The sequence below is a fragment of the Dipodomys merriami genome, unplaced genomic scaffold (genome assembly GCF_024711535.1).
Source record: "Dipodomys merriami isolate MVZ:Mamm:240054 unplaced genomic scaffold, mDipMer1.0.p SCAF_7, whole genome shotgun sequence".
Classification (NCBI taxonomy): domain Eukaryota; kingdom Metazoa; phylum Chordata; class Mammalia; order Rodentia; family Heteromyidae; genus Dipodomys; species Dipodomys merriami.
This window is the reverse complement of record NW_027206290.1, coordinates 37423428-37439787: the sequence shown is the minus strand read 5'-3', so window position 1 is coordinate 37439787 and position 16360 is coordinate 37423428. Positions and strand designations below refer to the sequence as shown.

General features: G+C 36.8%; 1 protein-coding gene across 2 annotated transcripts in view; it reads left to right on the top strand.

Annotated features, from left to right (window-relative positions):
- Nucleotides 1-14634, top strand: part of Hs2st1 (heparan sulfate 2-O-sulfotransferase 1) — a 141241-nt gene extending 126607 nt beyond the window's left edge. The window contains exons 5-7 of one of the 2 annotated variants that reach the window (XM_070006353.1): nucleotides 6828-6925; nucleotides 9095-9252; nucleotides 9838-14634. In XM_070006353.1, coding sequence (XP_069862454.1) covers nucleotides 6828-6925; nucleotides 9095-9252; nucleotides 9838-10064 — 483 coding nt within the window. In that variant the 3' untranslated portion in view covers nucleotides 10065-14634. Of the gene's footprint in view, nucleotides 1-6827; nucleotides 6926-9094; nucleotides 9253-9834 lie in introns of both variants that reach the window. The other variant, XM_070006351.1, reaches the window with a different exon arrangement.
- The last annotated feature ends 1726 nt before the right edge of the window (nucleotides 14635-16360 follow it).

The following is a 16360-nucleotide window of genomic DNA, read 5'->3' as shown; positions in this document are numbered from 1 at the left end:
TATCTATCTTAACATAGACAGCCTCATTTTCATTATCTTTTTGTCAGCTCAGCCTGTTCTATAATGAAAATCTAGCTTCATTCAGATATGTCATTGGAAAAGAGACTGCTGTACAGTCTTTTCAGAAAGCTGTGGATGTTCTTCAGATGAAAACCTGAGAAGTTTCCTAGTTGTAATGTAGAACCTAAGACCATAATAGTGAACTTTATACTGTTAGTAAAATCCATTGAGGTGTTGTGCTTTATCATTTGAATTGATCTTTTAAGCCAAGCGTACTTTTGAAACATCATATATTGGTCCTCTGAAGCATATTGGTTTTTTGACTTATATGGACCTTCCAGATGTTTATGTATTTGCTGTACATCATCAAAAATGTACATATTAATACCACAGAGCTCATTAAAGTTTTCTAAAATTGTATTTTTTGCTTAAAAGTTAAACTTTTATAATTGGCTATACCATAGGATTTTTTTAACCTCTGTCATTTTGAGCCAGGTAATTTTTTATCATAGGGAACTGCCTATAGAAGGAGGGTTTTACATAGGTTGCTGGCCTGTACTGCAGCCCCACACCTCATTTATAAGAACATATCTCACAACATTGTTGAATGCCATCTAGGGGCAAAACAGCTCACACTTGAGAACCAGTTTTCTCATCAACTCTGTAAGCTGTTTTCTTTCAAGTGAGAAGTATAGTTTATTCATTAAAAAAAAAAAAATCCCCAACTACCCAGGGTAGAAAAGCCATAGTTTGTCTCTTAATTGTTCATCAGCATAGCTCTTGCTGTGACTTTAAAAATGTTAAGGACCTATAATTCCCATCTGTCACGCAATTTCAGTTATTAGTTTTTTTTTTTAAAGTTTACCATTGAAATATCGGGGAGGAGAGGTTCATGCTGAAATAGTAAATTTAATATGTGTGTGTTCTAAGTAAAAATCCAAAGAGAATCAGTTTACATTTATTAAGAGGTATTTACTGACTCCTACCCCAAATTGAAAGAATTTTGGTAGGAGAGAGCAATATGCCATGGGAAAAAAAAAAAAAACTTGAAAAGGTCTTAAAAGAGGAAAATAAGTTTTATCTCAAAAAGGAGAGAATTGAAAACTGCCATAGTTTGTCCATGGGGAGATCATTGGGGGCCGCAGAGAAAGGAGTTTAAGTATAATCTGAAGGGGTAAGGAGCAACTGAGAGGGAGTAGGGGAGTGAGCAAGTAAGCAGCACAGCTGACACCTACTCCGCAGAGAAGTTTGACTTCGAAAGGAACCAAAAACATCAGGAAATGTGTTTCTTAGATGACAGACATGTCGACAGGTATTTGGGCAAATCCACATCAAGAAAGTGAAATGGCTTAAGAAACTTAAAAAAAAAAAAAAAAGACTTGATGGAGCAGGATCTCAGAAGGGAGTGGGAAGTGTGTATTCAGAGATAGAAGGAAATAGCTCTTATAGATGGGAGCAGAAGGAGCTACAGATGCAGATATGCTTGTATCTAAGGAGAAAATCAAGGGAGCATACTGGTAGCTTTGGTTATCTATATAAAATAGAAAGCAAAGGCTGGGAATGTAGCCTAGTGGTAGGGTGCTTGCCTAGCATGCATGAAGCTCTGGGTTCGATTCCTCAGTACCACATACACAGAAAAAGCCAAAATAGCACTGTGGCTCAAGTGGCAGAGTGTTAGCCTTGAGAAAAAGAAGCTCAGGGACAGCACCCAGGCCCTGAGTTCAATCCCCAAGACTGCCAAAAAGAAAAAAGAAAAAAAAAGCAAGGTCATTTCCAGAAAATGAGTTCAATCAAGCATCAAATTGTGTTTAATATTTTTTGATCTTTAATTAAATATCCAGACTAACAGTTTTGATATTTCATGGTTTTAAAAATCATTTGTATATAGTTCATAATAAACTACTTTTTCTTAGCACACATGGTTTTAAATGACTAGGTTGATCTTATCTTTCTTTTTATTTCTCAAGTATATTGAACTGGGTCTGTGAAAGAGTCTGGAGTGTTTTTGTTGATTTAAATTGTTTCCTTTTTGTTTTAAGGATTGACATTTTGAAGAAAAAAAGTTATTCCTTTATAGAAAAATTCTTTTTCTGTAACATGACCGCTAATACAGTGATAAAGAGATGGCTAAGTGGAAGTAAGCAAGAATGTGTTCAGCTGGGCACTGGTGGCTCAAACCTGTAATCCTAGCTACTCAGGAGGCTGAGATCTGAAGATGGCAATTCAAAGCCCTCCCGTGCAGGAAAATCCAAGAGACTCTTACCTCTAATGAAGCACTAGAAAAGCTCAGGGACAGCACTCAGGCCCTCAGTTCAAGCCCCAGGACTGGCAAAAATAAAAATAAAAAGTTTTGGTTACCAGTCACTTGTGTTAGTCTTTGATGGCCTGATTACAAGCCCTAGTGAGATGTTACTTTGCAGTGTTTCAACTGAACTAAGAGCTCAGTGACTTGAGCATAACTTATAGTATATAGTAAAGGTAGGATCCATTTGTCTTATTTTTTTCTTTCTCACTAGAAAATAGTTGGTTTACTTTTCATTAAATATTTGTGTAGAAATGGGGAAATTCCCGTTATGCTAAGATTTACCTTTTTTAAAATTATTTATAGGGTTTATTTTAATTGTTGCTGTTTTTTGTATCTTCCCTGCTTCTGGTCGTATTCGAGTTCTTTTAATTAACAGGAAAAAGACTCTTCTTCAAAGTTAATAATCTGTAAGGAAGGCAAAACACAAACTATTTTCTACTTCTGTATTTTCCAATAATTTTTTTTTTTTGGGTCCGGTTGTGGGGTCTGAACTCTGGGCCTGGGCGCTGTCCCTCAGCTCTTCAGCTCAAGGCTAGCACTCTACCACTTGAGCCACAGCACCACTTCTGGCTTTTTTCTTTTTGCTTATGTGGTGCTGAGGAATCGAACCCAGGGCCTCAGGCATGCAAGGCAAGCGCTCTACCACTGAGCCACCTTCCCAGCCCCAATAAAATATTTGGTGATTAATTCAAGTAAATGTTGTTAAGCTGCTAAAAAAAAAAACCTAAATAGTTAAAATAAGATTCTTTGTCTCACACATAGCTATCTCTAGAGATTCAGGCTCTTGGCAGCTTTGTGCCCCACTATGTTTTAGGAACCTAAGTTCCTTGCATACTGCCACTCTGCCCTTCTTTGGCAGTTATGCTTGCCACCTCTAGGTTCTAGCCTAGGGGAAGAAAGTAGAGGGCAGGCATTTTGTTGTAAGCAAATGACTCAGAAGTTGCCTCTGTCACTTCTCCCTCTAGTCCTCTAGCAGAAGCTTAGTCATATGACCATATTCAACTCACTGCAAGAGAGGCTAACTCTGACCTGTAGAAGAAAGGAAGAATAGACTTGGGAAGTAACTTCTAGTCTGTCAAATAGAGTTTGAAGATTAAAAAACTATTGTCCAAAACTAGATTTGAAGGCTTTCTAAATTTTTGTTGCTTGAAGTAATAAAACACTTCAAGACTACAGGAATTAAGATTATGCTAGTTAGTGAATTTGAGTTAAAATGGCTGTCTTGGATGTTCGATTTATTTTTAGTTTAGTTTTAATCCAAGTCGTATGCATTTTGATACCCTATATGTATACATATAACTTTATGGGAACTGTTAATATTGCAGCCTCTCTTGATTATGCTAGCTTCTTATATTTTAAAGCAAAACCTGTTTAAATATCTTTGAATGTCATACATAGAATCACATGCACACGTGAAATGGTTGTAGAAATTATGGGTTTATCCATATTCACTTTGGTAACTTAGCCCTCTTCCGTCTTATACTCAGATAGAGGCATAAGGCAGTAAAGGACCTCTACTGAGCTGGAGATGACATTTCCATGAGCTAGGGCCTGTTAGAAATTGGATAGACAGCAGTCAGAAGCCTTGGGATCTATCATCATTCAGTTCATTGAGCCAAGGACTTCATGGAAATTGGAACATGATAGAGAGAGATATATAGGAGTGGGGTTTTTTAATGTACTTGCTGGCATAAATGATAAAACCACTTTTTTAGAAAAATGGCTTGGGGTAGGGAATATAAATCAGGCCATCTAGAAAAAAACTCAGAAGTGATGTAATGGCCATTTCAATGGCCATTACAGTCTTGAGTGTATTCAGTCTTGACTGTAACCTTAAAAACACAGCAAGCAAATTTGAGAGAACTCTTAAAGGACTGTCAAAATGCTTCATGAAGAAAATAAAAACCCATTACTTTGTCTTCATTTCCACTGAACTATGTTTTTCATACTCACGTAAGTCCCCAAAGTGCACTCTTTCCAGTAGCAGTTTATAAATATTTTGTGCAAACAATTTATATTGCATTATACTATGTGCTGTGGAAAACACATGCACATTATATGACGTTATCAACTGTACCATAGTTAAGGAGATAACACACATTAAAAATACATGAACCTGGTTATAGAGATAATCATGTAGATAGATAGATAGGTAGATAGATAGGTAGGTAGATAGATAGATAGATAGATAGATAGATAGATAGATAGATAGATAGATAGATAGATAGATAGATAGATAGATAGGCATGCATATCTAGAACCTAAGAGCTGGTTGTTAGAAGGCAATATAAAATTAATAACCTGAAAGGAAATAAAAGTGATTTTATGCCAGAGTAGTCACTGGAAAGATTATAAAGGTTATATATATTATATCTTCCTATAACCTAAACTGGTAGGTAGATCTACCAGAGGAAGAAAATTTAGGAAGAAAATGTAGTCAGCAAAGGCATAGGGAATTGGAATTGCACATAGCAGAGGTTAATCTGGTAGAGAGAGAAGTTATGCATAGAGATTAGACAAGATATTGAGGTCAAATTCTGAAGCATTCATGAAAGGAAAGATAAAGAGTTTGGATTTTTTTTAACATATTCAAAGCGGTAGAAGGTTTCTGGGTAGAAGTTAGTGACTACTAAGGCTAATCTAGTAAGTGCACAAATTTGCCAGAATGAAGATATTGAGAAATCCTCATGAAAATAAGGATTGAGAAAGTGTAACTGCACTGGAAAGACAGTGCTCAGGGATTCAAGGTGAGGAAGAAAATGGAAAAGATTAAGAACTGTTTTGGAATCTGAGTTGCAAGGGACAATGTAATCAGAAATTTCCAATACAAAGTGCACTGGGAATGAAAATTAAAAATACACAGTATATGCCTGGCTCAAGTGGTTTGACAGCTGCATAGCAAGTAGGAGGTTCTGAGTTAAAACCCCAGTACACTCTTCTTCCTAAAAATACAAAGTAGATTTTAAAAAAATAAGATAGTTATGGTTGGGCAAAGACACCATAGCTAAGAAAAATTAATGACTACTTGGTAGAAGGACCTTAATATGCTTCATCAAAGATAAGGATAATTCATTCAGAAAGATATAGAAGACCCAACAAAAGTCAAAAGCAGGGGAAGTATTCAAAGAAATAGAAAATAGTTTATTAGTAGCAAAGCTTTTTCACAAAGAAGAGGATGGGACGAAATGCTGTGAGGGTCAAGGAGACGAGAACCAAGAAAACATTGTATTTGACCATTAGAAAGGAAAGGTGGAGAGAGATGCAGATATAAAGGCATTTACAAAATGCATACTCTGACCCAGTCACTGTGATACATTCAGTCCTTACGTAAGGGTATACCCTCTTTTTAAACTGAGGTACTAACATAAAATTTAAGTGTCCCAGTGTTACCATGAATCTCTTCACTGTTTCTTAGTATAAGCATCTGTAAAGGAATGAACAAATAAGCTGTAGGCTGTATGTGAATGTTGCCAGAATCAAGAGAATCATTCTACTGTAGCCTAATCTATGCCATTTCTAAGGAATTTGTTGTCTTCATTCTCAGATTTTTGGTTAAACAGGCCCTCTGAGTTTATTTAACCTTACAGATTAGAAAAGTACTGGTGGAAGCAATGAAGACTTGCTTGCTTGACACGTGTTCTTTCTTTTCTCCCACAACTTACCTCTTTCCAGAAGTAACAGATGGTAAGCTTGTGATTTCCCATAGCACCATCCAGCCTCCCAGGTTTGTTCTCCAGTATCTCTGTAGCATCTCAAATAATTTCCTTTGGTGAAAAAATATATATAAGAATTCAGTTTCATACAGGTGGACCTGTTGCAACAATGAGAAGTACAAGTTGTAATGTCCAAAACGAGCTTTACAACGTCGTGCGGGGGGCGGGGGGGGGGGGGCGGGGGAGGGGAAGAATTGGGATTGGGATTGGGATTGGGAGGGGGAGGCTGGGAAGGGATGTGAACGGTAAACAAAGGAGGAGACTGCAATGCTTGGTAAGAAATGTACGCATTATCCTGCCCATGTAATTGTAACCCCTCTGTACAGTATGTTCACAAATAAAATAAAATTAAATTAAAAAAAAAAAGTTTCAAAGCCAGCCTGGGCAGAAAAGTTTATGAGACTTTTATCTCCAACTAAGCACCAAAAAGACAAAACTGGAGCTGAACCTCAAGCAGTAGAGCAACAGCCCTGAGTGAAAAAGATAAGGCCATCAGTTCAAACTTTAGTACTAGCACAAAAATAAATAATCAAATAAATAAATAAACAATATAAAAAAAGAATTCAGTTTCAAAGACAACTTGTGAAGAATTCTTATCTACAGTGGCATAAAACAAAGTTGTGAGAAGAATCTGTGTTTAACTTTCCTCAGTATCTCAAGTCTGCTTTTGTAACCTGCCTGTTCCTTTTATTGTTTAACTTTCTCCTACCTGCTCCCACTCAAGTATTTAGTAACACAGGATATTAGGAAACTTCATAGGAGAAACATGGATCTATGACTCAACCGGTACTCCTTTTTCTTTCTTCCAGACCTTTGATGAATGTGTGGCTGAGGGTGGCTCTGACTGTGCTCCGGAGAAGCTCTGGCTGCAAATCCCATTCTTCTGTGGCCACAGTTCCGAATGCTGGTAGGGAGATAAAGCTAGCATAAATTGGTTTATCTTCCTTCTTTTCTCTGTATTCAACCTTACAAGTATAAATGTGTTAGTCAAGGTATAGATAGTGAAAAACCAGCAAAGCGCAACTTGTAATTGACTATTTTTAATTAACTAATATTACCTTTAAATTTATTTAAAAGATTCCTCATAGCTGAGTTCTGGTGGCTCACAGCTATACTAGCTATTCAGGAGGCTAAGATCTGAGTATCACGGTTCAAAGCCAGTCTGGGCAGAAAAAGTCTGTGAAACTCTTATCTCTAATAACCTACTCAGAACAGCTGGAAGTGGCATTGTGGCTTAAGTGATGCAACACTAGCCTTGAGCACAAAGAGGCTCAGGGATAGCGCCCAGGCCCTGAGTTCAAACCCTAGGACCAACAAAAAAATAAAAATAAAATGAAAGATTCCTCATATAAATTATCTTCACAGTGTTTTCTCAGATGGTGGTTTTGTTATTTGTTTATTTATAGGTTTATTAGGACACAACCAGATATATTTGTTCACTTATTATCTATGGCTGCTTTCATGCTACAACAACAGAATTGAGCAATTGTGATGTAAATCATGTAGCCTGCAAATAAAATATTCAGTGGCCCTTTATATTAAAAAAAAAAAAAGTCTGCCAAGCCCTTCTTTTAAAAGAATATTGCTCTGCTGGGCATTTCTGAGGAGATTTCAATTGGAAAGGAAATTTAGTATGTTTAATATATTTCATACTACAGAATTGGGGGGGTTGGAGTCCTCAGAAATCCATTAATTCATTTTCTCTTCTCATTCTATCTCCCCGCCCCCTTTTTTTTCTAATAGCTTAGAAAACATGGAAAGGTAAAATCACCAGCTCAGGTGATCACACTGCTGCTACTTAAAAGGGAGAGCAGAATTAGAGTTAAAGAATGGTTAGAGGCCAGGTGCCAGTGGCTCATGCCTGTAATCCTAGCTACTCAGGAGGCTGAGATCTGAGGATCACGGTTCAAAGCCAGCCCAGGCAGGAAAGTCCGTGAGACTCTTATCTCCAATAAACCACCAGAAAACTGGAAGTAGCACTGTGACTCAAGTGATAGAGCACTCGCCTTGAGCTGAAGAGCTGAGGGACAGCACCCAGTCCAGAGCCCTATGACCAACAAAAAAAAAAAAAAAAAAAAGAAAAGAAATTGTTAGTGCTCAGCTGGGCACTGGTGGCCTGGCTTATACTCCTAGCTACTCAGGTCAAGAGGCTGAGATCTGAGGATCATGGTTCAAAGCCAGATGTAGCAGGAAAGTCCATGAGACTCATCTCCAGAAGTAGAGCTGTGGCTCAAATGTTAGAGTGCTAACAAAAAAGCTCAGGAACAGGGGTTAGGAACTGAGTTCAAGCCCAAGGGCTAGCACCAAGAAAAAAAAAAGAAGAGAAGAGGAGGAGAGGAATGTTAATGCTCAGACCCCAACGTATAGTCTAACTAGGGCAAAAATTTAAACAAATATAAATAAGAGATTCTTAGTAGAGTTATGTCTTATTTCCTTTCTATTCTCAGAAACTTTAGGAAACACTAAACTCACCAAAAATGAAAGAAGTCTTTTTTTTTTGGGTCCAGTCATGGGGCCTGAACTCTGGGCCTGGGCGCTGTCCCTCAGCTCTTCAGCTCAAGGCTAGTGCTCTACCACTTGAGCCACAGCACCACTTCCAGCTTTTTTCTTTTTGCTTATGTGGTGCTGAGGAATCGAACCCAGGGCCTCATGCATGCAAGGCAAGCGCTCTTCCACTGAGCCACCTTCCCAGCCCAATGAAAGAAGTCTTAACCAATCATAAATTAAGCATTAAACACAATGTTTAGACTCATTAAAGAGCTCATTAAATGAATAATGTTTAGAGTTGTTACAAAAAATAAATTTACATTAAATCAGATGGGAGGAATATATGTTGTATATATGTTCATATCAAAAGTCCTTCAGTCATCTGAATTAGCACTGCATTTAGGAAAAACGGGATATGGAGGCAAAGGAAATTAAAAACAGGTGTGCTTCCCAAAGGAGGTTAATAAAAGGCCATTAAGTCTTTGGATGTGCATGTGTTTTATCTATTTTCTTCATAATGTATGGCATCAGAAGCACTAGAAATACTTAACAGATTTCACAGCCAGGTTTTTAATTCCTTTTCTTTCAGGAATGTGGGGAGCAGGTGGGCTATGGATCAAGCCAAGTATAACTTAATTAATGAATACTTCCTGGTGGGAGTTACTGAAGAGCTTGAAGATTTTATCATGTTGCTGGAGGCAGCTTTGCCCCGGTTTTTCAGGGGTGCAACAGAACTCTATCGTACAGGTATTTAAATGAGTGGTTTCTTTTTAAAACTGTCCTTACCTTTTTATCTTTGTTCAAAACTAGAAAAACAGGTGATTTGAGGTTTGTTTGATAAAGTATAGCCAATAGGTTCAGAAAGGCAGGTGTACAACATCTGTTTCTTCTCACCGTGCAGTCCTAAAACCACTTTAACTAAAGTATTTGTATGCCCTAGTTTCTATATTATTCTAGCAAGTACAATTTAGAAATTAGAATTAAGATTGGCAGTAGATATTTCATCATATTTTTAAAAATAAACTGCATCAAGTTTTTATAAATACATTGTAAGAAGTAACAGCCTACACTTTACTGAGTGGTGATCTTTATATTTACTCGGTTTTTTTTTTATTTTGTTAAGTCTTTTATGGGTTTACATTGGAAAGGAATCAATCACAGTTCTAGTATTATTAGGTCTCTAGATTGGGCTCAAGTTATACTAGTATAAGACAATTGCATTACCCATCTCAGTATGTTAACTGGAAACCATTTCTTTAAATAAAGAGGCATCAATCTTTTGTGTATTTTCTAAGAATTATTTACCTTTTCTCTCTTTTCCTTTGTAAGTAGGAAAGAAATCTCATCTTAGGAAAACCACAGAGAAGAAACTCCCCACTAAACAAACCATTGCAAAACTGCAGCAATCTGACATTTGGAAAATGGAGAACGAGTTCTACGAATTTGCACTAGAGCAGTTCCAGTTCATCAGAGCCCATGCTGTGCGAGAAAAAGATGGAGACCTCTACATCCTCGCACAGAACTTTTTCTATGAAAAGATTTACCCTAAATCAAACTGAGAATAGGTGTGGCTGTAAGATTTTTGAACTAGAATGTTGATGCTATCTTGACTTCACCCTCAGCTTCTTTACCACCTGAATTGCTGTTAGAAGGATAAAACAGTTGTTTTAAGTTGTGTTAGGAAACAGTAACATCAAAGATCGCATACTGGCCAGGTATGCCAGTGCTGTATGAAATGTAAGTTTCAGGCATTTTTTTTTTCTGTTAAAAATTTTGGTCATAGTTTTAACCTCCTATTTGGATGGAGGAGGTGTTTACATCACTTGAAATAAACATGACATAGGGTCTAATCAGAAGTCGAAATACAATTTTAGGGATAGTTCTGGTATTTTGCTTTTGACAAATCCTTTTTTAAGCTAACCATGAATGAAGATGAGTCCATTGGCCATTTCTGTCCATTGGCCATTTCCACTCTCACTGGAGGTCTGAGTTCTACACCTCTACTGAATAGTGGCAGTGTGTGATTTGTTCGAATTTGTGTCAGTCATGTCTCATGAAACTTATTACAATGTTGGATCATGTTTACTAAGAAATTTTTCTGCTGTAGTTGGATTTGCCCATATTTATGTAGATGGTTTTTTATGATCATTAGTGTTTAAAATCAAGTTAAACCATGAATAATACTATAAAAAATATAAAGAGTTGAAACAGTATTTCTCATTTCTGTCTCCCCACTGTCTAATATTGGGAAGATATTGCTAAGAATGATGGCATTATGTGAGGTTCTAATTAAGACCTCTTCGCATTACTATCAAAAAAGTAAGTTTCGTATTTGTTTTTCCATAGGTGATTTGTAAAGCAGTAGACTGAGCTATCAGTCCATATTATGACTCCATTAGTGAGCTGTGGTAGGGTTTTCCTACTTCTGTACTTTTACCTGTAGACTATTTTTAACTAAGGTGCTTTATAATGTGTTTTAAAGCATTGCATTTACAAACAACAAAAAAAGAGAAACTGCTGTAAATATTGCATATTTTATGTATTTGGACCAAAAGGTTTAAGTAATTAGACAAAAGTGGTTTTCCACCCATTTTATTATGTCGACAGAGTCATCAGACCCGCTGTTCTTGCATTTCTTATTTAACTTTATGGTTAAGACATCACTGAAATGACCTTTAGTAACCTTACAAGTTAGAGTATATTATTCATAATTCGAGGCAGTAGCTACAGTGGAAAGAGTACGCGACAAGAGTGAAAACACATTGATTTCTGGTTCTGTCTCTGTACCTTTCAGCTGTGTGATCTTGGGCAAGTACTTAACCTCTCTTTGCCCCAATTTACTCACCTTGAAATAAGGATAATAATACCCGCTGCACCTACCTCACAGGGCTGTTGTGAGGACTGAGATGGCATGTGAAAGCACTTTGAAAACTTTAAAGTGGTAAATAAATGTAAGGTATTATTATGAAACCATCTTTAACATATAGTTTTATAGCATTCATTTTTTAACTGTTAAAAGGAAGAAGTCTGCTTTTGAGCTTTGTGACAAAAAAAGTTTATCTTGATATAAATGTGTTTTATAAATATCCTCTCAGTGTTTTATCTTCAGTGTTTCAACAACTATTGAAATATGAAACACCTGTGAACTCTCAAAGATTCAAGCAGCTGCTTGAGTTCAGGAGGTTCCCTGGAAACAGACTTCATTAGCTGAGTAGGAGCAGAAAATCCTTATTCACATTTGAAAGATGTGTTTTGATTTTACTTTATATTACCATTCAGAAATGGTAGCTATTTTCTATCTATGGTTTTTTAGAGTATGTTTGGCAGACTTTAGTTTTCCTGTTCATTCTTTACCTTCTTCCTCTTGGAGTAACAGATAAAGAATTTTAGAAACAATTTTCTAAAAGAATGTTGTTTATGTTTATGTCAAGTAAAATTTCTAAACAAGGATTCACCAAACTAAGCATTTTAGGCAGAACTCCTTATAGGTTACTAACTAGGGGCAGAAGGGGGAAATACCAGGAAACAGTTTATAAACATTAATGAAGACAGACTAAAGAAAGGACAGAATCACTTTAGCACTAAGAACATGAAAATATTGAGACACAATTAGGCATACTTTTCTTATTTGTTATTCCTTTATTTTTCCCATTTTTTTCTTAGTTAGCTTTTTGAAGTATTTACTAAAAACACACAAATTGCTTTCTTGTCCAGAAGTAAAGCATCACTTCAAGGAGTGGGTGTTTGACATTTCCTTTCTGTGGTACAAACCCCAGCTTATTCTTGGAGTACATAATGAACCTTCTTGAGGTGCATTAACTCTTAGCTAGAATGGTACTCACTACACTAGGTCAGAGGGGTCATAAACTTTACTTTAGTAAAGGACCAGAGAGTAAATCTTTTAGGTCTCTGTCGTAGCCACGCAGCTCCATTACTGTTGGTAGTGTTGGGAGCATCTATAAGCTATACAGAAACAAACCTGATAATGTTCCAATAAGATTTTTATTTACAAAAATAGATGACAGATCAGATGTAGATCCTAGACTACCAGTGCCGCACTAGAGAGACCTTTATTTGTGGAAAAATCATGTTTGGATGTGTACTCTCATTTTCTGAAAGAATTTAGAGGCTTCCAAAAAGCTCCTAACTTATATCCAAAGAATTGTTTTCAGATTCATGTAGTTTCTCCCCCAGATTTTGAAGCTTTTATGTAGGTATGTATTTTTGTCTTTGCCAGTTAAGAATTGGGACATTTATTTTATCTCTTAGGGTGCAGTAGAAATGTCCTTTTTGGAGCTTGAGAAAGGAGTGTATATGATTATAAAAGTCTAGTCCAGAACAGCCTAGAGTCTGAGTCCTCGTAATATATGACTTTTTATGATCAATTCAATGAATAGAATCACTGATGTAGTATCAGTTTTTTTAAGTGGCAAATGTGGTTTCTCTTTTCTTAGCCTTTGTGTTTTTTCAATATTTTGACCATAGAGAGATTTTCTTTTTTCTTTTTTTAATAATACAAAAATTAATTAACCACTTTGAATTTTAAAGATGTCATCTGTGTATCAGTATTTCTATTTCCTAAAAAGTATCTTTGTTCAACTTGTATCAACTCCTATTTTTTAATTGCTGTGAAAATAGCAACTGTTGATCTATTATTGTGACTGTTTTAAAAATGTAATAGGGAAGATACATTTTGGTTTTACTTAGCTTTAATCTGTCATGTATCATTAAATGTATGTGATAGCAACACTTAAAATATTGTAAGGGAATTACTTTTCTGTCACTCATAGGCATTTGTACAGTTTTGTGACAACAAACTGGCTACATCTTAATTCCTGATGATTGGACTGAAAATCAGAGAACTGAAACTTACATTCAACTTTTTAAATTTTATTTTCTATCCTCAAAGTACAACTGATGCCTATAATTTGAAATGTTATTGTTCTCTTTATACATCCTATTGGATATTCCTAAAATTGTTAGTGCCATCAGTGATTTACCAAACAGTATTTTGATACTGCAGATGATTTGCTCATTGTATTTGCCTAGTCAGAAAAAAAAATAGTTTGTAGACAATGATTCTTTTTTAATAAAATGAAATAAAATTCTGAAAGCACTAGAGAATTCAACTAAAGGCTGGTTCCCAAATGCATAGCTGGTATTTTAATTTGTTTAAATTATACTTAGAGAACATCTGTGTAAATCATCTTGCTGGATTTTCCCATTGGTCATTGTCAAACATGTATGGTCTTCAAATCCTTTATTGTGAGAAACACCTGGTACTGTAACCTTTTATGAAGTTTGTCTTTAAGTGGTCCGTGTACTTCTGTTTTTCTGTTTTAAAAGTTTGCCTCTTCCTAAATGCTATTTACTTTGAGAGGAAGGGAGGCTCTGGTAAGTGCTGCATCCACATACCTGCTGTGTCCACACAGTTGCCATGTGGTGCCAGCTGAACTGCTCACAGGCAGTCTTCTGAGGGGAAAGGCAGCCCGGTTTCCAATGCACAGCCAACTGAGCTCCTCCGGGGTGAAGCTTGCTTTTATGATTTCCTGAAATGGGAATTTTAGGAACTAAAATAAGTGGTCCTTTAGTTAGATGTATCCTATAATTTAAGTTCATGCAGCTTTGTGACCTTTGTAGTACTATTTGTAAAATGGCCTTGATGGTGGTAATCTCTTTAAAATACATTACTGGTAAGCCTATGAGAAGTCTTGGTGCAATCTATCTGGTTGTTTTTAGACAGATTTTGTAGCTTTCTATCAAGAGGTATATGAGCATCTCTAAAGCAGTGTTGGATGTAACCTAGAGAAACACGGATTGTCTATTTCAACTTTTATTTAATAGACAGTGATTCAGTGCCTTTTCCTCCTCCCAATCCTGTTGGAAGATGCTCATTACTTTCTGTCTTTTTCTCTTTTTCTTTATCTCCTTATCCTGCCCTCTCTTATCTTCCAGTTGATTCATTTATGCAAGACTGTTTCCAATTTGAAACCATTTTGTCTCATCTGTTGGAGAGATAATAATCAGTCCTTTTCCTCAACACTCTGCCAGCTTTCTGTTGTTCAAGTGTTTCAGTTGACTACCTGATGCAAAAACTACAAAATAAACACTCAATGGGAAAGGGGGAAATGGCTTGGTGTCCTGTCTTAATATTTTCTTCTGTAGCTTTGCTACTAACAGACATTTTTCCAAGCTGACTCAAGTATTCAACATCATAATCTTAACTCAATATCAATATTGGTTTGCCAAGATTTTATAGCTTATCTGTGCTGAGAAGTTAGCCAGACTGAAATGCTCCCACTGCTTTTGCTTATATTTAAGTATTGGTATTGAAATTTCAGATAGGAAATGTCTAAGGTACATTTAGGCATGCCCTTAACTAGAAGAAAATACAATGGGGAAAGGGCTATTAAAATGAAAATGAGTGTGTGATCATTTTTACATTATGTAATATGCTTAATAGAAATACCAGATATTTTTTAGTATATAGTACATTGAATAAAATACCAGCTCAGTGATGAATTTTCTAAACAGAGGAGTTGATCTGTACCCACAGAAGCCGAACACTATATGCTTTGGGAGTTAGGTGGGCCTAGGTTTCACAGCATGACATTAATAAAGGAGGTAGTAGGATTGCTATAAAGGTATTCATAGATACAAAGTGCTGGCCCAGTGCAAAGTAAAAACCCATAGCTTTTATAAGATACATTGAAATACATCATTAGAGGCTGAGGTCTTAGTTATGTAACCTCATAAAGGATACTCTTGTAAGCTGGGTGTCAGTGGGTCATGTCTATAATTCTAGCTACTCAAGAGGCTGAGATCTGAGGATTGTAATTTAAAGCCAGCTCAGGCAGGAAAGCCCATGAGACCTCCAATTAACTAACAAAAAGTTAGAAGTGGAACTGTGACTCAAAGTGTTAAGAGCACTAGACTTGATGAGCACAAAAGCATACGGACAGTGCCCAGGTCCTTAGTTTCAGGCCTAGGACTGACAAAAATCTTTAAAAATGCTTCTTTTTGCTTTTTGAGTAAAGCTACTGGGGCATGAACTTAGGGCTTGGATGTTATTCCTTAGCTTTTTTTCACTCAAGGTTGGCATTCTACCACGTGAGCCACAGCTCTACTTCTGGCTTTTTGGTAGTTAATTGGAGATAAGATTCTCACAGGGGCTGGGAAGGTGGCTCAGTGGTAGAGCACTTGCCTCGCATGCATGAGGCCCTGGGTTCGATTCCTCAGCACCACATAAGCAAAAAAGAAAAAAAGCCGGAAGTGGCGCTGTGGCTCAAGTGGTAGAGCGCTAGCCTTGAGCTGAAGAGCTAAGGGACAGCGCCCAGGCCCAGAGTTCAGGCCCCACGACCGGACCCCCCCCCCCAAAAAAAAAAAAGATTCTCACAGACTCCGCTGCCTAGGCTAGCTTCTGACCACGATCCTCAGAGCTCATCTCCTGAGTAGCTAGGATTACAAGCATGAGCCACAAGTACCCAGCTGTTTTTGGTTTTGGGGGTTATTTTGGCGGAGGGGGTAGTGGGGGGAGTTAAAATAGATGTTCCTGAAATGATCCCCAAGAGTTAGCTAGGCTTCCCCACACACACACCATCTTTATCTCTGTGTTTATTCAAAACTAAAAGACCAATTGGCTACTGTGCCTTTCTAAAAGACATTTATTTCTATGGTACAGGGATTAAACAAAATGAGGCAAGTGTTCTAGCACTGAGCAACATCTCTAGCCCTCAATAAGTGTTGCTATCCTTGCTTTCTTTTTTTTTTTTTTTTTTAACCTTGAACACCAAGGCCTCTGGTTTTTTTGACCTCTGATATTTCCCTAGCATCCTGTATATGGCCTCTTGTTTCT